The following is a 19585-nucleotide window of genomic DNA, read 5'->3' on the forward strand; positions in this document are numbered from 1 at the left end:
CACGGGTGATGTAACCTCTTCCCATATGGACTTTTCTTAAGCAACTTGCACCCCCAACAACTTTTTAAAATTCCCACTTGCGCTCTCTTTCTCTTTCTCTCTCTTCCTCTCTCTCACTAAAAACTTCTCCAATTTCACCACCCAAAAGCTACCATTGCGATTCTGTCTGCATAACCAACCAGCAATATGTATCCTTCGTCGACCTCTTCATCCTCCCACGGCTCAATGGGCCCCAGCGGCAGCGGCGGCGGCGGAGGACTCACTCGCTACGGCTCCGCTCCCAGCTCCGTCCTGTCCCCCGCCGTTGACTCCGTCATGAGCCGCGGCGCCACGCGCGACTTCTCCGCGCTCGCCTCCTCGCATCATTCCCCGCTCGGACCTTCTCGATACTTCTCCGAATCGGCCGGGAAGGCCGCCGCCGCCGTGTCGAGCAGCTCCAAGGAACACGCCGACAATAAATCTTCTGCCGCCGTTCTCCAGAGATCTTACAACTTTCATGAATTGGCCATTGGTAACGGCGGCACCGCCGCCGGAGGTTCTACGTCCACGTCACCATTGGTACGGCACAGCAGCTCACCGGCCAGGTTTCTCAACCAACTTGCTACCGCCGCGGGTGACAGTAACGGTAAGCATTCCTTTTAAAAAATCTGATTGGCTTTTCTCAGTTTTTGGATTAAAGTTTTCTTTTGCTAAATGACAATTTCGCCCTCCCATCACATCCAACTTTCCTAAGTTGCTAGGCTAATTAAGGGTAAAAAAATGCATGGTCGGGGACTTTCCTTTATTATTATTATTAGAGCAAATATCATTTTTATTCGCTCAACTATAATATATGTATCAATTTTTGTCCTTGACTATTAAAAATTTCAAATTAGGTGCATGATTATTCAATTTGTATCACATTTGGTCATTGACTATTAACATTTTCAAATTAGGTGCATGACTATTCATTTTGTATCACATTTGGTCATTCCGTTAAATTTTTTGGCCAAATTTCCGGCGAAGTCACCGGTGACCGACTAATTTATTTAATTTTTATTTTAAAAATTATTTTAATACTCCGTAACTTTTAAATAAAAAACTTAAAAATAAAAAATAATAAAAAATAAAAATAAAAAACGTCGGTCACCCCGATGACTTCGCCGGAAATTTGACCGAAAAATTTAACGGCAGGACCAAATGTGATACAAAATGAATAGTCATGCACCTAATTTGAAAATGTTAACAGTCAAGGACCAAAAGTGATACAAATTGAATAGTCATGCACCTAATTTGAAATTTTTAATAGTCAAGGACCAAAATTGATACATGTATTATAGTTGAGGGATTAAAAATGATATTTTCTCTTATTATTATTATTATTATTATTATTATTATTATTATTTTCTCTACATAAAATTCTATAATAAACCAAAAATCAAGATTGTGTTTTTTTTTTTATTTGTCTGAAACACTCATGATTTTTTACAAGATAGTATATTTTCTCTACTTTTATCAAAGATTGAGTTTATTTAGAATTGCATTGATCGAAATTCTAGAACTAAATTTTAAGTAAAACAAAAAGTCCATAGTATAGTAATGCAAAATATGAAATTTTAGAATTGAATTTGAAGTAAAAGAAAAAAGTCCATAGTATAGTAATGCAAAACATTCTTTAACTTTTTCAAGTACTTAAAACTAAACTCCACAGATATATAAGTAGTATATTTCTTTCCAAAGGTTGAATCCACAATTCTAAGGGCTCCAACACCCCAACCCAACAGAGAATGCCGGGGTATTAATAACTTTTTATTTATTTATTTATTCTTTTGTTTTCGTTTAAATTCTTTCCCAACTTTTTCTAGAAAAGTTGTCTTTTGAATGCCTTTAACTATTTTGAGAAGTAAAGGGGGATGGAGAAGCATTATATTATAAGTGAATATTAAAGTATAGGAATTTTCACATCATTAAATCCAAGATTTAATTAGCTTAATAATATATATAATAGAATAATTAAGCTCCATAGATGACATCTGATTTTTTGCTTGGTGGAATCTCATATTTCCATAGAACTATTGATTTTTTACATTATTAGAGATGGAGATGATAGACACATGCCGTTAACAACATCTAGACCTAGCTAGCAATTTCAAGGATTATTACATTTATTTACTTATAGTTGCATGTTTGTCTAGGAAGTTTAAGCTAAGGTTGCTATATTTTATTACATTCATTGAAATATACTGTGCTTGAGCTTGCTAGGTAACGTTTAGGCTTGTGAACCACTCACTATTATTAAACTATTATCATTGGGTTAGCTGAGTACGCGTTACAGATTCAACTAATCTTTACTATAAGTTAAATATTTTATTACGATTCTGACGTGTTGTCCCTCGATTTTGGCTCCGTATTAGGGGCATCTTATATTTAGGAATAATTTATGATTTGAGTTTAATTTTTTCACACTACACATACCCAAGATAGTAAATCGAATTTGAGTTCACTTAAACTAGATAGTTCATCTTTAAGCTTATCATCAAGTTGTGGTTTAATACACGGATTCAGTCAATCTATGCATGCTATAAAAGCTTTTGAATTTGGACAAAACATATGAGTTTGACTTGTATATATACATGTATGCCAAAAATGGGAAGGAAAATGGAACTGTATGTGCTTGTCCCTTCATGGTGAAGAAACCATGAAAGCAACTTGATTAGTGCAGACTAGGGGATCTGAATAGATGCGTCATGTGTGGGTCTTTGATGGTTTATTTTGTCTCAATCCTTAAGTCTGAATACACCCATCAAATTAAATGGGCCTCGACACCTTTAGCATGTCTGTAAATTTAAAAGCCGTTAGAATGTAGTATCTGTTTGTACATATGTTTTCAACTTATTAAAGCACAAAGAGTCACTGAGGGTTCAAACTTGTGGCCTCCTATTTGGAAAAGCTACAGTTATGTCGTTTGACCACAAAGTCTTTAGCGTGAAGTGTCTATTTATAAGATCCATTATTTAATAATTAACCAATTACATAACGTCACAGTTAGATGAAAATTTTTAATTTTGGAACTTCTATCATTTTCATTATTGGTGTAACTTTCAAGTGTAGTCCCCGCAGCGCCACTAGATTGAGATTTTCCCGACAAACCACCGTAACGAAACCATGAACCCGTTGTCTTGTTTGTACATAGGCATTAATTTGGGTCTTGAAAGAGTCTTTGGTCTTTTTTTTAGAAAACTTGAAAGAGTCTTGTTTGGATGGCTGACTTTAATTCTGTACACTTAGGCAAAAATGATGTCGAAATTGGAATAGTACGGTTTAGTTGCATTGCAGCATCAATCTAGTGCGTCCACATATTTTTCCCTAGTAATTAATATGTTTTTGGTAGTATTATTGCATATTTTATAATTAATTTTTAGTACAGTTCAATATCAACGATTCTATTCATGTAAATTATAGCTTCCTCGAAAAGTAAACCTTAATAGGTTATATATTTAATATTAATTTGATCAGAAGAGTCTGTACCGTTACCTAAAATAGTAAAATAAAAAAAATAGTGAAATGAAAAATGTAAAGGAAGTAATAATATCAAATTACTAGTTGGCCCTCATGGTATGTCCCACTAGGCATTATAAATGTTATAGTCTATGGTACCTTTTATGATAAAAATAATATTTTATTTTTTAACAGCTTAAAAGAAAATATGAAGCTTCCTATTGGTTGATGTGAGTATCTACATATGCTTTGGGTTCAATCCCTTTATAAGCAAGTTGACATTTAAAAAAAACCCAATTGTACCTACTTTTAAAATTGATTGTGACCTAGGTTCCATGAATCATGTACTAAGTTGCCTGTTTTGAGAAGAAGATGCATCCACCATTCCAAACAGCGCCTAAGTTTCTAGGCTCACGTGCATATCACTTGCACGTACTGCAGCACATCTTTTTTCTCCTTTGCCAAAATTATTTCTCTAATTATTCATCACAAAATCAGCTTACCCCGCTCTAATACCAGCCCCTTGTTTTCATGGACGAATATTCTTTTATTTATTTATTTATTTTTCCTCTTTAATTTTGTCCTTTTTCATTAAGAAGCATTTATGTTACTTGTTGTAACATACTTTGACTTCAACTCTTTTAATCATTGGCGGATTCACAATGGGAACAGTAGGGCAGTTGCACCCGTCACCCACCCCCTACCCCCATCATCTTTATATATATTGTATGTATAGGTCCTTTGTCCCCTTGTATATACATAGTTAACTTATAAATATTAAATTTACATAAATTTAACTAGAGAATGAATTAGCTTTGATGGTAAGGCATATGGGTTCTCTCTAAATGTTAGGGGTTGATTGTTTGGCTCTAAGTATTTTTTTTTGGTTTTTTTTTTAAATAATATCTCATTAGTTTTAAATTTTTCGCCCCTGATGAAGATTTATGGATCCACCCCTCCAATGATTTTTTTTATTATTATAAAATTATTAGTATATGTTTAATAATTAATATTCTTCTGTCATTCTATGTATTGATCTAATTTCAAGTTTAAGTTAACGCCAAACATATCAAATGAAAAAGCCTACCAATTAAGATACTTGCCTAATACGTTTGTTTGTAGTTGAGTTAACGTTAATCATGCATGTTATCAGTTTGATTTGAATTTAGCCAACTACTATTTTGTAACTAGAATCGGAATACCATATCTAGTATGATTTATTAATTTTCATGCATAATTTTAATATGTTTTTGTTTATATCAATTCTTGAACCGAATTCTTCTGTTTTGATTCTAAATAAACGAACTACTGGTGACAAGATTAGTTGGTATTGAATACTAATTCTACAACAGTTAGGATATTTGGTAGATAGTTGTTAGCTATTTGGGTTAGTGGGTTTGATTAGTTGATAGTATTAACTGATTGTAGAAAAATATTTAGTAAATTAGCTGTTAGCTGATAAGCTGGAAATGACTTTCTCAAAAAGTTGAACGAAAAGGCTGCTTTGAGCAGTTTTTTCAATTTTAGGGTTTTGGAGCAATAAGCTGTTATAAAAAACTAATTAATTAAATACTTATAATGACTGTTTAACCAAGTCAGATAGCTAATAGTGGTTAAATAAGTCAAAATTGGCTGATAGCAGGCTAACTATTCTACCAATTAGGGTTTTAATATTATAAGTTCATTTAAGATAATAATCTATAAATTAGTTATTGTTGATTTTTGAGTAATGAGTATTCTAAATTACAATGTGTAGCTGAATTGTAAGATTTGGCAATGTGTTAATGTAGGTTTTCAGGTTTCAATGGGCTTAGGAAGCTGTGGTCTAGGAGTCCCAGAAAGCAGGCGAGGTGTATCAAGGCTCAACTCTCAGCTAAGCTTTACAAGGCAGGAAACACTGTCCCAAGTTGCAGAGGAGAACGAGGATGTTGTTGGAGGCAGCAGCAGCAACAGCATGGAGAATAATGGGCAAAGAAAATCAACTCATTCATATGCAACTGGGAGTTTTGGTGTGGGAACGTCATGGCGTGACCAGGACCACAACCACCACCACAACCACAACCACGAGCAGTCGATTGCATTTTCGCACATGGGATCGTGGCATGAAGACAAGAACCAGCCCGTGATGTTCTCGATTACGCCAGGCAAGCGTGCCAAGAACGCTAATGGTGATATTGCCGGCGGCCTCAATGCCATGGAAACTCAGGTCAGTTGAGACAAAACACATCATTTAATCTGGTACAAACTAGAATGTCTCAGGGGTAACCCTAACCAAGAATACACACTTGTAACCACAAGGTCACAAGTTCAAATCTCAGCCTTCTTGATTTGAGTCCGTTAGCTATGGGTAACCTAGATTGGTTTACCTTTTTGTGTAGTAGTCCTTTGTCGGATAGGGTCACAATGCGGGGTTTATCCAGTGCACATGCTTGCATAGTGGCTGCGGGTTCATCTCAACCCCATGGATTTTCGTGATTTTCGATCTACTTGCTTGTTTAGAAACTGAGAAAGATAAATGTGATTTATATTGCAGTTGCAGTTTGGCATGCCACAAGTGGCATTGGAGATGGCATCCATGGATAGATATATGCAAATCCCTGAGGATTCTGTTCCCTGCAAAATTCGAGCCAAGCGCGGTTGTGCCACCCATCCCCGCAGCATTGCAGAAAGGGTATATATATGAGCTTCAATATTACAAGTTACAGTAGTAATTAATAAAAAGTAGTAATACAAACACTTATCCTATGTTATATATCCTATGTTATATGCAGGAGAGAAGAACCAGGATAAGTGGCAAGCTAAAGAAGTTGCAAGATCTTGTCCCCAATATGGATAAGGTACATTATTATTGCCCCCATATTAACCATCTTTTGGATGTTTAAATTGGTTCTCGTATAAATGGCATGAGGCCGGCCTGAAGAAAATAATGCAACACTTATCACAACTTTTAGATCTACGAAACACATTGTCTTAATAAGTTACTAATTTCTCTTATTAAGTAACAAATGTGACCAAATCAGAACTTTTAAAATTAAAAAAATGTCAAATTTCACATTGCCTCAAGATTAAAATAAAATATTCAAAACTAATGCATATATAAATGAAAATGTCTTAAAGATTAAACTTTCACTTAAAGGTAGTACATACACTTAACAATATTTCCAATTATAACGGTAGACAAATGTTTTGAACCAAGTAATCACTTTGAAACATTAAAGGTACACCCCATATATACAAGTTTCTAAGTTACAACTATGACCTTGAAAACATTACACAATAAAGACATTTTTCTGTATATATACTCATGAACATGTACTAATTAAGTAAATTCCAAACTTATTTGAAGCGGCCACACTTTAATTACCAAAGTAAATACGAAGGTTACCGAAGTTTACATAACTTTTATCATCATTATTCCTTTAAGTATAGCAATAAGGAGGTTACAAAAAGCTTTTGTAATTTCCATCATCATTGTTCCATAATGATAGCAATAATTCACAGGTATAATATGTATAACTAACTATATAACATTTATAATATTGAGAATAAATATTAAATGAATATCATATTCCCTAGTCTATCAAAATCTTTTTTGGGCAACCCATAGAGAGATGTCTATAATCTTACTGTTAAATATCAACCAATAAAATCTAAAAAATTAAACTTTCTGTAATTACAATTAGAGAATAAACTTAAATTTCTACCAGAAAATTAACTTAACCCTTTTGTACATATCACTAGAGAGTAAACTTTTTTGATAAAAAAGAATAACAAAGTCCTTAAGAAGCTTAAAATAAATAATGTTTGCAATTCTACAACACCAATATATTATTTAAGCTATCAGTAGAAATGTCTGAACACTTAAAATTTAACTATTTAAATATTTATTATATAAATTTCTAACAAATACTTGGTAGTCAGCTTAGTTTATGGCTCTAATAAAAATTGTGTTGTTTTTACAGCAAACAAGCTATGCAGACATGCTGGATTTGGCAGTGCAACATATAAAATGCCTCCAAGACAAGGTTCAGGTAAGTGAATACTTATGATCACACATAATTCCCCTCCTCCTGTAGGTAACCCACAAACATCATTTAGGTTATGTTTGCAAACTTGAAAAATGTTTTATTGAAAATATTTTTTTTAAATGATTTTTTTTTAAAATATATTTTTAGGGTTTCTGAAAAATATTTTTAGGGCAACCAAAATAGTAATTGAGTAAGTGATGACAGACCACTACGCTCATTTCACACCAATCAAAGAGGGGGAAAGAGAGAAAATTGAGTGTGAGAGAGATACAGAAAATTTCTTTTGAGTGAAAATATTCGATATTTTCTGTCAAAAGAACTTTTTTTTCCATTGACTATAATGAATTTTACTTTGACTTTATTTTTTATGAATAGCCAAAGACTGAAAAATTCAAAAAATAACTTTCGGGAATCATTTTTCAACTTTTGAAAATGAACCCTTAATTTTAATGTTAATATAATAATTAAATTAGCAAATGAAATGCAAAGTCTACCACGACACTTGCCTAACAGTACACTTTTATAGTTGAATTATAGTTAACCATGTAACCACATTGATTTGAACTTAACCTGTTATTATTATAACTAGAAACCAAATATCATTTCTAGTATTGTTTAAGAATGACTGTACATTTCTAGTATTAAAATGCAAAATTAAATGACTCTTGACATTTAATTTTGTCCATCATTGATCTGAGGTATTGACTATCAATTTTCATACCTATTTTAGTTTTTTAAATGATTACAATAGGTATAATTTTGGATGAAACAATACTTTTACTCTTTTAGGGGACTAAAATTGCTAAGAATTCAGTAGTTAGAGACATTATTGGATGAAATTAGAAATCTAGAATCGAAATGCTGAAATCACAATAGTTGAGAGACCATTTCAATAATGTACTCTTATTGTATTGCGCCACGTGTAATTAAAGCCAAGGAGTTTTCTTGTTTGATTACAAGAATAATAAACCTCATCCACCTCAATATAGCCTCCTCATATAGTTATATTCACATATGTGATTGCACTAACAAATTTTCTTCCTGCAGGAGCTGCATAAAGAACTTGAGCATTGTACCTGTGGATGCAAGAAAACCAAATAATATGATGAGCATAATAATTTAGAAGATAAAAAAGCATTACTAAATGCCATTTTGACAAGTGTTGTTGTGTCTTAATTATGTTTAATCTTTTTTTTTTTTCTTCGAAGTGGTAGGTTGTAAAATTGTACATAAAGAACATTTTAAGAATTTATAAGCAGGAGATATGAATGTTTTCTTGGGTTTTCTGCAAGGAGACTGTACATGATTAGCACATTAGAGACAAATTAAACTTTGTGTGCTCTTGATGATGATTGTTGTCACAGTTTTGAATTTTGATGTGCCAAGAATTTCTCTATTGTGCATGCAGCTTAATTATCTTTCCAAACATAGTTTTTACATATGAAGGAAAGTATATAGCTTAGGGTTGTGCACTTGTGCATATATACAAAGACACTTGATTGAATAATGTAGATTTATGTTTTTATATTATATGTTCAACATGTCCATTAACGTGTGCAGACTGATTACTTTTTGATGAGTTGAATGTACATTGGATACTAAATTGAAAGATATGTTACTTTTTAACTAAAAGTCTAAATTAATAATTGGATTATTGCACATTTATGTTATATATATGCTCAACAAACAAAAGCACAAAATTTAAATATAAATATATGATTATAAAATATAAATCTTTATTATTATGAATTATTGATATTCTATCAATATGAGTATATTTTAATTTGTGATTGTTTATAATTTATAAATTATAATCTAGTGCAACTTTAAGTTATAAAGTAAATTATGATCCACATTATTTCTTTTGAGCTTCATGGTATGAAATTGTCTAATTGAGGATGCATCCTCTGGAATGGATGCTGTTTCTCCTGAATTGCTTTTGGCTGCATTCAATATGAGGTTATTAATTATAATTGAGTACTTATAGTTGGCTGCATTATTCTCCTCTGGAACTTTGAATATATCTTTTGTGTCTCTTCAATTTGGCATTCTTACTATTTATAGTTGTAACTTCAAATTTGACCCTTGGAAAGAAACAAATTTGAATTGTTTATTTGCTATTTAAATATTATGCTCGGATTTGATATGTGTAGATTGCGTCCAATAGCTGCTTGGAACATTTTTCTAAATGTATATTTCGTCTCATTGGAGAATACTGGCTCTAGATACCATGAAGAGTGCTTAATGAAAGAGTAGAAGAAATTGTTTCATTGATATATAAGGGCCTTTATATACACATGCTTAAGCATAAACCACATAAATAAATGCTAACTACTACATGAATAACTAACAATAATTCAAAATAAATGGAACAATTCAAAGCAATGAACTATACTCCTATTTCATAAAACTCATATTTATAATCTACTGCAACTTCAAGTTATAGGATATGATGCTAATTAATCATTATCCATATCTCTATCGACCTTCTTGATCTGAAATTGTCAACTCATTGGAGCACGATTTATCAATCTCAACTGTATTAGAGTTGACTGAAGTGTGTGTCCTTGCAACGAAAGCTGGTTGATTTGGCTTTGAAAGAGCCGTATTTTCATTGCTAAGCATTAAAAGTACATTGGACATGTTTGGACGATTATTTGGATCTTCTTCCACACATAACAGTCCAACATTTATGCACTTTAACACTTCATCTTCATTACATGATTGTAGGACTGATTCATCTACCAAATCCATTGTGTTTCCCTTAGTCCACAACTTCCATACCTAAATTAAAATAAATCATAAAAAAATAGAATAAAATGCAAATGTAGTAAAAGTATAATGAAACTTAGTAGTAATGAATTAGAGTTTTTGAGTTTCAGTACTTACATAACCTAAAAGGTTGGAGACTTCTTCATGCTCATAAAATGCACTATTGTTCTTTCCAGTAATAATTTCCAGCATAACCACTCCAAAGCTAAATACATCTGATTTTGTTGAAAACAAACCATCTAATGCATATTCTGGAGACATATATCCACTGTTTTGTACGCAGACAATTAGAAAGGGTTGAATTAATCATATTGTTTTAAACGAAACACACAAGACATTAAGATGAATTCTAATAATGCATGGTTTATGATATACTTACTAGGTGCCAACAATCTTTTTAGTGTTTGCTTCTATCGTTTTTCCTTCAACAATCCTAGCCAAGCCAAAATCTGAGATCTTCGGCATCAAGTCTTCATCTAATAAAATGTTATTCGTTTTCAAGTCTCTATGGATAATCCTCAGTCTTGAGTCATGGTGAAGATAAACGAGTGCTCGAATAATTCCCAATATGATGTCAACTCTCTTGTTCCAATTCAATAACATACAACGTGTTCGATCTTCAATTGGTTAGTGAAAAAAAACCAATTAATAAAAGAAAGTTAAAATATGACAATCAAAATAATTGCAAAGATATGAACTTACCAAATATGAAGGTGTCCAAACTTTTATTTGGCATATATTCATATATTAAGATCTTTTCTTTCGCTTGCATACAGTAACCTAAAAGTTTAACCAGATTTCTATGTTGAAGCTTTGCAATTAGTAGCACTTCATTCTTAAATTCCTCCATGCCCTGGTTAGAATGACTACCCATTCTTTTTACTGCTATCTCTTGCCCTCCTTGAAATTTGCCCTGCAAATGAGTAAAGTTTTGTATGTAACTTGTTTATTAAAGGATACAAAAATCAACAAGATTATATATTAACAAATGTATAACATTGTTGAGGTAAAAATAACCTTATAAACCGGACCAAACCCTCCTTTTCCAAGTTTATTTGAATCGGAAAAATTGACCGTTGCTGCCAATATGCTCTCGAAACTAAAGAGTTGTACATAAATTCCTTCATCATTATCTTCACCTATCATTAGATCAATGGCTCCCGTTCCATCTCCCATCCCACTTTCTGAAATGAAGAATAAATGTGAGGAACCCAAAGGTACAGTGTTACCAATTAAGTGGAACCCAAAGGTATAGTGTTACCTGCGTTTTGTAATTTTGCCCTCTTTGTTTTAAAATAACAAACAAAGACAAGACTGCATACTAGAGTTGCTGCAACTACTGCACTAGGTACAATAACTTTGACCTTTCCTGATAGCCTTTTTGAATTTTTATCTGTTAAAATTAATGTCCATGCACAAAAAGTATTGATTACAAACAACTTAAAATTAAAGATGAGAATTGAAATTAATTTAGAGGGAAAACAACATTTTTTTCCATTGTATTTGTTTCACTTTCAAAAATTAGTTCGCTAGATATTGATTGTCTATAATGTTTCACTTTCAGTCCATGACGTTTTATGATTATCATATGTCTGTTCGAGATAGGCTGGGTGCTGGGCTTGACCATACCCTTGGGGACTTTTACCTGCCAATTCTCCCTTCCCACTATCGTGACCTAGCTTTGATACCACTTGTTAGGATCAAGTGCTTACCACTCATGCAAAAAACTATACCTAGTAGCGATGCAACTTATTTTCTTGCTTATAAACTACTATCACATTGTTCGAGACAAACTGGGTGCTGGACTTGACTCTTTGGGTCTTTTACCATCCTCCGCCCACAATCTCCCAAGTCCCCAACCACTGGGTACTAGACTTGGCTCTTAACCGGTCATTGCCCAAAACGTGCAACATTATAAACAATTAAGGCGTTAAATTTGTTTAAATTAACGCAAAATAGATGAGTTGATACTACATTGTAACAGAGTCAATAGTACTTTAAAAAAAAAACAAAAAACAAAAAACAAAAAAAAACTCAAAGGGACCAAATTTACAATTCAGGGCTAAAAGTGTGGTTTTAGATAGATCCCAAATTAAAATAAGAAATAGTTACCTTTGACATTTGAAAATTCAGAGGAAGCAAGTCTGATGTAGATTGTGTTCCCGCCAACATCTTGTTGCTTCAAATTGAAGAGTTCTCCCACCCAAAACGAACAAACATGGGTGTCATCATGGTAAGCATAGGCAGTGCAAGAACAATTGTTCAAACAAGTAGATTTGCATCCTGCGCCACTCCCAACTGTCACATTTTGAGGATGCCTAGGTAACAACATATTGGGATACTCTTTGAACTTATCCTCTTCATTCCCACACTGCAAGTTGGTTATCCTTACACATCCACCATTAAAGTAGTTTTGCCCCCAATCTTTCTCTGATCTTTGCTTGAAACCCTGCAAATAGGGGTGTCAAAATGGACCGAACCACGCAATGGGTTGGATAAAGACCTAAAATCTTTTGTTTGTGAAAATATAAGCTTCATGGGCTTAGCCCGCGCAGGTTAACGGGCTATGCGAGTTAACCCTCGCGGACCACAGGCCAACCTGCGGGCTTCCATATATATATATATATATATATATAGAGTCATGATCAGGTGCGGCCGTGCGATTCACACCACTCAATGTTAAGAAACACACCACACAAATATGCACTGTGGTGTGTTTCTTAACATTGTGGTGTGTTTCATTTTGGTGTGTTTCTTAACATTGAGTGGTGTGTGACTGCACAGCCGCACCTGAAATTATATATATATATATATATATATATATATATATATAACATTATTCCGTTCTAACCTGTCAACATTCTTGATTGATTTTTTAGAAAATTTATCCCGCTCCACCAAATGTGGATGTCACTCTCATTTACCAATTTTAGTTCAACAATTCAACTCGTTGGATAAGTCTAACAACCCGTAATTCTAGGTTATAGGGCCAACTCGACCAAACACAAAATAAAATAAAATAAAATAAAATAATTATATAACCCAAATCGATAAGCTCAATAGCACTGCAAAACTCAACGGATTGGCCCAACTGACATCCCTACCTGCAAACAAGTACAAAGGGTTGACGAGGAGTTCTGATTGCAGATGCCAAACGGCCCACAATAGGCGTAGATATCGCATTGATGTACGGGTTGAGTATAGAAGAACAGCCAGTCCTTGGTAGTGTTCATCCATGCCCATTGTTTCACTTGCCCGTCTTTGTCAACGACGTGTCTAGTTATGAATGAGGGATCTGGAATGGTGTACATATAGTATGTCTCGTTGTCGTTGTTCACAAAGGTAGAATTGAGCATAGCAGTCCAGAGGTCACGAGGCAAGTTTTGAAATTGATGAGTAGTGTTCATAAAGGGTCCACTATTCCAATATTCCTCGGTGCCATTCCACTTCATATATGATACAATGGCATCCCTGGCATAAGTATACAACCCTGGTGCTGGATCTTCGGAACTCTTCCACGATGTGTAAACCTAGCTTGTCGGGAAAATAATAATATATAATTAAAATGAAATGAAACTGACAACGTTTACAAACTTACTAAAAGTAAAAAGTAACGGTATATATACTAGTTGAAACCCGCTTCTTTTTTCAACATGGGATAAACACTCATTCTGTCTTCTCAACTCCGATTCATTTGCCAAATTATACCGATCAGGGCAAAGTGGACCATAATCCAAAATGACATTAAGTTTATGTGTTTGTAATTAATATATTATATATATATATATATATATGTAAGGAATGTCAATAGAGTGGGGCACAGGAAGTATATATATACTCCTCGTCCCCACGTTAAAAACCCCACCCTGATCTCTAATCTTGTCCCCATCTCCACCAGAGATGAGAAATCTTTCAGATCCTCATCCCTATCCTTGCATGGAACTTTTTTCGTTCCTGGTTAATTGGACTATTTTTTTTTTGTTGAAATAATAGTCAATCTACTATAATTACAATATTTATGTAAAAAAATATAAATATTAAAATGTTAATCTTAGAATAGTTAAACCTTCATTAATTCTTAATAGCAATCAAACATTTAAATATATTATTTATATAGTTTTTATGCAAATAAGAACATAAAAACACAATTACAATACAAAATATAACACATACAATATACAAATACAATACAACATATCTACAACCTTCTTAATAATAATAATAATAATAATAATAATAATAATAATAATAATAATAATTATTATTATTATTATTATTATATTATTATTATTATTATTATTATTATTATTATTGATGACGCCTTATTTGAGCTATATTTTACTCCCTATTGCACTTTTTTGGTGAGTATTTTGGTATACTTAGTTGGGTTTTTGAACTAATTGGCGTGCTTTAATGTAGTTTTACCCAATTGCACAACTTAAGGGAAAAATGAAGCCTGTTAGAGCAAAAGTGAGCCAATTCTGAGCAAAAAGTGCATGGAAAGGAAGTAGAATCACATGTGAAAAGTATCCCAAGAAGAAGTTGCACATAAAGGAGCAAAGCCATAGTCTGTACAATGGATCAAACACGCGTACTAGCGTGGGGAACGCCCGTGCATAACCTGTGCAACCATTTTGCCACGCTCACGGGCGTCGACATGCCCGTGGCGTGTTATTCCACATAGAGGCGCAGACACGCCTCGTGCCATCACCCATGCGTTGAACTCTGATGCATAGCATAAATTGATCTTTTTGAGATTTGAGAAGAGAGGAAGCAGGAGGCGTGAACAATAACTTAGGGTAAAACTTCCCTTGTGGGATTTTCATCTTTTAGGTTTGAAAATTGTTCTTTAAGAATGGATTCTTGTATTCCTTAGCTTGTAAAGTTTAAGAGTGGATTGAGGATTCACTCTATTTTGAAGATAAGTTTTCTTGCTTTAATCTTATTTGCTACTTTAAGATTTATTCTTTGATATCTCTAAGTTTTTAGTTTATATAATGTGTGAGTAGTTTAGTTTGGGCTTGGATTGAGGTTTACATGAAATCCTTAATGACTATTTGATACTAATTGCATAAGAGGAGTAAAACCCAATCTAAGATTCATCTTTGTATTATGGGAGATTTTGTATTCTTGTGTTTTGATCCAGGGCCTAACGTTGTCAACACACTCATAGTTTCGAATTTGACAACCGGTGGAACCCGAGATTGAGTTTGACTTCCCTCACCGTTGCTTAGCTTCCGCCCGTCAATTTCCCTTCTCTATATATAAACAAATTATTTTTGTTTGAACCGTCCAGGGATAAGAAAAGCTGGTGACAGAGAAGGAAGTACTTTTGAGCAAAATAAGCTAAGAAAACTCTACTAAGGGATTTCAAACCTATAACCTCTACAAGGTTAGAGCATACACTTCACTCCACTCCACTAAGCCATTACTTATCTTGTGAGCTAAAGGACAGGAAGCTCCATTTATGCGTAGGAAGTGCGTTGGAAGCAAAGTAGTGGAGGGACACGTGTAACCAGAATGAAAACTTGTCGATGTCGTATACTTGTCAACCATCCGAAAGGCCCTCTACACTATATAAGGCTCCCTTGATTCCTCTTAAGATACCATCCCTTAAATCATAATAACCTTCATAGCTTGGGTGGTTTTTTATCATAACCTCTAACCCATGCAGTAGAGTTTGATTCCTAATAGCAACATTATTATTTCTAGTCCACTATTTTGGCTATAGGTTTTATTATTTGGGCTGCTATTTTGGGCCAGTATCTCAAGCATTATACATACGTTTTTGGTCGAACGCCCTGAACAATAATACCACTATTTTCCTACCCGTGGATTATGGTGGACCGGTCTTGAGAAAATTATCATTGGCGTCGTTTGTGGGGAATGCTACGAAAAGCACACATTCCTAGTTTTTACCCGTTTTACCCTTGTTCCCTTTACGCGATCAAACCTGAGATATGTCAAAATGTCCAAGTCACAAAACTAATGTTTCCTAGAGTTGCAAAAACGCCTCATCCAACAAGGTGAGTGTCCGTCCAATTCGTGAGTGTCGGTTCTTAACCCAGGGAACATGAGAGGTCCGACTGGCACTATAGCCACCGAAGGAAACACTACCGTCGTTGGAACCAACCAAGGTCCTTAGGATTGAGTCGGACCTAGCGTCTAAGGGGCCTGAGGCTACAATTACAACCAAAATGAGGGAATCCGTCATAGAGGGAACTCGAAGCCGTTCACGAAGAGGCCATCAATGAGAGTATCGACTCTAAACCGACCATAAATGACCCAAAGGCTAGGTAGGCGACCCTAGACCAAATAACAGCACCTTAGTGGGCTTGCAAGCAACTCAGAGATGATGGATAGGAGATGTCGAAGCAAACAACACCCAATTGGGCTCATAAGCGGAGTACTTAGCCCGAAGAGATAATAAAACACTTTTTAACTTCATTTTATACATTTAGCTCACAAAGCACGGTAGGTGACGTAGGAAAAAATTGTGACTGGATTTCTAGGCAGCTCAAGAAAGTAATAAAAATACTTCTTATATTATTTTCTTACTACTCATCACCCTATTTCCATACTAGGCTTGCAGTTTGCAGGGTAGGGTAGGCGGCCATGTACACACCATATCAGGCCTGCAGGGTAGAGTAGGTGCCTCGCGTATCGTACAGTCGCTAAGCAACGGGGGCAACCCATACCCATTATCATGTTGGGTTTGCAATGCATCGGAGGTGGCCCACATGTACGCATCGTACTAAGCCTACAGGGTAGGGTAGGTGGCCCATTTACACACCCTACTGGGCCTGCAAGGTAGGCGGCTCATGTACATACCATACCGGTAGGGGTGGGAATAGGCCAGGCCCCTTCATAGGGGCCTACGGCCTGGCCTACTTAGGGCCTAGCTTGGCCTAGCCTATTTAATAAAAAGGCCAGGCCTAGGCCTAATTAGAAGCCTATTTAGTTAAATAGGCCTAGGCCTATATTTAAAAGCCTAACCTACAAGCCCGCAGGCTTAGCCTATTTATATATATATTATAATATTTATATTTAATATTAATTATTATATATTACATTTTATATCTAATATATTTATATATATATATACATTTTAATATATTTTTTACAGGTATACTTTAAAAGGCTTTAAAATGTAGGCCTTAAATAGGTTTAAGGCCTATTTAAATAAGCTCAAAACCTATTTAGGATCTATTTTGAAGCCTTTTTAAAAGCCTATATGTTAAATAGACTTTTAAAAAGGCTTTAGGCTAGGCCAAGCCAACTGTAGGCTCAGGCTTGAGCCTAAAAAAAAGCCTACATACAGGCTCAGGCCCAGGCCCAGGCTTTAGATTTCAATAGCAGGCCCAGGCCTAATTTTCTAAAGCCCGGCTCGGCCTAGCCTATTTTCACCCCTACATACCGGGCTTATATGGTAGGGTAAGCGACACGCGTATCGTACAGTCACTAAGCAACGGGGGCGACCCCGTACCCATTATCATGTTGGGTCCATCGAAGGCAGCTCACATGCGCATCATTGTACTAGGCTTGTAGGGTAGGGTAGGCGGCTCACGCATCGTATGGTTGTAAAGCATCGAAGGCAACCCGTACTAAGAAAATCATGTTCATTATTATTATTATTATTATATTTAAAAAATCAAGGGCGAATACATATAATATATTAATTGTAGACATTTTATGTGTTTTCAAATTATTTGTAGGCACACATAATTAATTAACTGAATACATATAATATGTTAATTGTAGACATTTAATTTTTGGACCAGGTCTACCGTACAAAGTTGACTATAGTCCATGGTATAACAATTGACTCCATTTTTCCTAACTTAAGTAGTATATTTTGAGAATAAATTTTTCATTTATTCATTATCCGTTTTGAGTGTGTTATATATCAAATAAAAACTCTCACTCAGTAGATTGCATTATAAATCAGTTAACCCCATTCAAAACTACACCTGAAAATAGTCATTTCACGAGTCAAAAATAGCTAATTTTCCAACCTACCTGCCCCTTTCCGGTGCGCTTGTTGAATCCAAACTTTGAAATAGGTAACAACGTATCCGTGGGGTTTTCAAAACTCTGCCAAAGCGGTGTTTCCGTGTGGTTGTAACTCAAAACCAAGTTCCCATCGTCGTTCAGCCTTGCGATCACAGGTTGCGGCAAGGCAACATCGGAGTTGATGTTTGTGGACCACACCACGCCTTGCGTCACGGTCGTGAGCACCAAGTTGCCCTCGAGGATTAGTAGTTTGGCGGAATTGATTTCGATGGAGGGGATAGGTTTATTCCTGTTTGCGACCCAAACTACAGTTTGAGGCGAGATGTTTTGGTACCAAATGCCAATGTAATAGTTGGAGGATTTGCCTGGTGTGAAGAAACCCAGCTCAAATCTCCCCCCTAAAGAGACAATGGTTTTCCCTTTTGTGATATATTTGCTTCCACAAATTGTGTCTGCTGCTCCATGGGACAATGGGGGATAAGAGAGAGAGATGATGAGTACAACTAGCCAAAATATATCCATTTCCCTTTGTGATATCTTGTGAGCTTTGGCAATGAAAGATGCAAGGTGTCTGTGTTTAAATTTGCTGGTTAACACCCTGATTAAATACTTGTCAAACAGAAAGCGTAAGCACTCTGATCTGAATTATTATTTGAATCTGTCAATGACAATGACAAATCACTGCATGCTTAGTAAGTGGACGACTGACTTGGCCCAATTCCAATTCAAACAAGTTATCAATTGTTCATAGTCATATCAATTTTGTCCGAATTCCATTATTTTCCTCTTTTTTTTGAGAATCATTATTTTCCTCTATTTACACTGTTTTCGTCGGAATTCCCCGCTGTTTCTATGCGGATTTTAGTCGCTCAACTATTATTTCTAGGTCAAAATAGGAGTTGAGCTTTTCTCTCACGGTCTAAACTAGCAAATTTATGGTTGAACAATCTCAAATAATTCAAAAGATCCTAAGTCCTTTCGTCGGTTTTTAAGATATTTTACAGATATGATTAGGAAAGAAAAAATGAGAATGAAGTAAAAAATTAAAAACAAAAAAATTAAAAATAAAAATATCTATTTATTCGCCCAGGCAAACGCGAGAGTTGTGCCTCGTGCACGTGAGGCGCAACTTTCTCCTGGCAGTGGGCCCCACTCCCATTGCCAAAATCTCTAAACTTGCAGGAAATTTTTTTTTCCAAAAGCCTACCCCTCACATTTGTTAAAAAACCACCCTCCCATTTTACTATATAAAAAACTCAACAAAAATAACTAATATAGAAGGGCTAATATGATAG

The 19585-nt window shown here is 34.8% G+C and overlaps 2 protein-coding genes across 5 annotated transcripts; one reads left to right on the top strand and one right to left on the bottom strand.

Moving 5' to 3' along the window:
• Window positions 1-66: 66 nt before the first annotated feature.
• On the top strand, window positions 67-8912 carry LOC116015384 (transcription factor bHLH128-like). Of its 2 annotated transcripts, none has more exons than XM_031255428.1 (6): window positions 67-625; window positions 5268-5683; window positions 6017-6148; window positions 6249-6314; window positions 7440-7508; window positions 8553-8912. In XM_031255428.1, the coding sequence occupies exons 1-6, from the start codon at window positions 187-189 to the stop codon at window positions 8604-8606; spliced, it is 1176 nt and encodes a 391-aa protein (XP_031111288.1). In that variant the 5' UTR covers window positions 67-186; the 3' UTR covers window positions 8607-8912. The 2 variants fall into 2 exon arrangements, with proteins under 2 accessions (XP_031111288.1, XP_031111287.1); XM_031255427.1 differs by having other exon boundaries at window positions 72-625; window positions 6011-6148.
• Window positions 8913-9840: 928 nt separating this feature from the next.
• Window positions 9841-18844, bottom strand: LOC116017313 (putative receptor-like protein kinase At4g00960). Of its 3 annotated transcripts, none has more exons than XM_031257873.1 (9): window positions 18297-18844; window positions 13382-13807; window positions 12390-12726; window positions 11539-11670; window positions 11295-11461; window positions 10980-11190; window positions 10657-10894; window positions 10395-10545; window positions 9841-10289 (listed from the first exon to the last, which is right to left on the bottom strand). In XM_031257873.1, the coding sequence occupies exons 1-9, from the start codon at window positions 18810-18812 to the stop codon at window positions 9984-9986; spliced, it is 2484 nt and encodes an 827-aa protein (XP_031113733.1). In that variant the 5' UTR covers window positions 18813-18844; the 3' UTR covers window positions 9841-9983. The 3 variants fall into 3 exon arrangements, with proteins under 3 accessions (XP_031113733.1, XP_031113735.1, XP_031113734.1); XM_031257875.1 differs by having other exon boundaries at window positions 13382-13811; window positions 18297-18348; XM_031257874.1 differs by lacking the exon at window positions 11539-11670.
• Between the last annotated feature and the right edge of the window lie 741 nt (window positions 18845-19585).

This window comes from Ipomoea triloba, chromosome 4 (assembly GCF_003576645.1).
Source record: "Ipomoea triloba cultivar NCNSP0323 chromosome 4, ASM357664v1".
Classification (NCBI taxonomy): domain Eukaryota; kingdom Viridiplantae; phylum Streptophyta; class Magnoliopsida; order Solanales; family Convolvulaceae; genus Ipomoea; species Ipomoea triloba.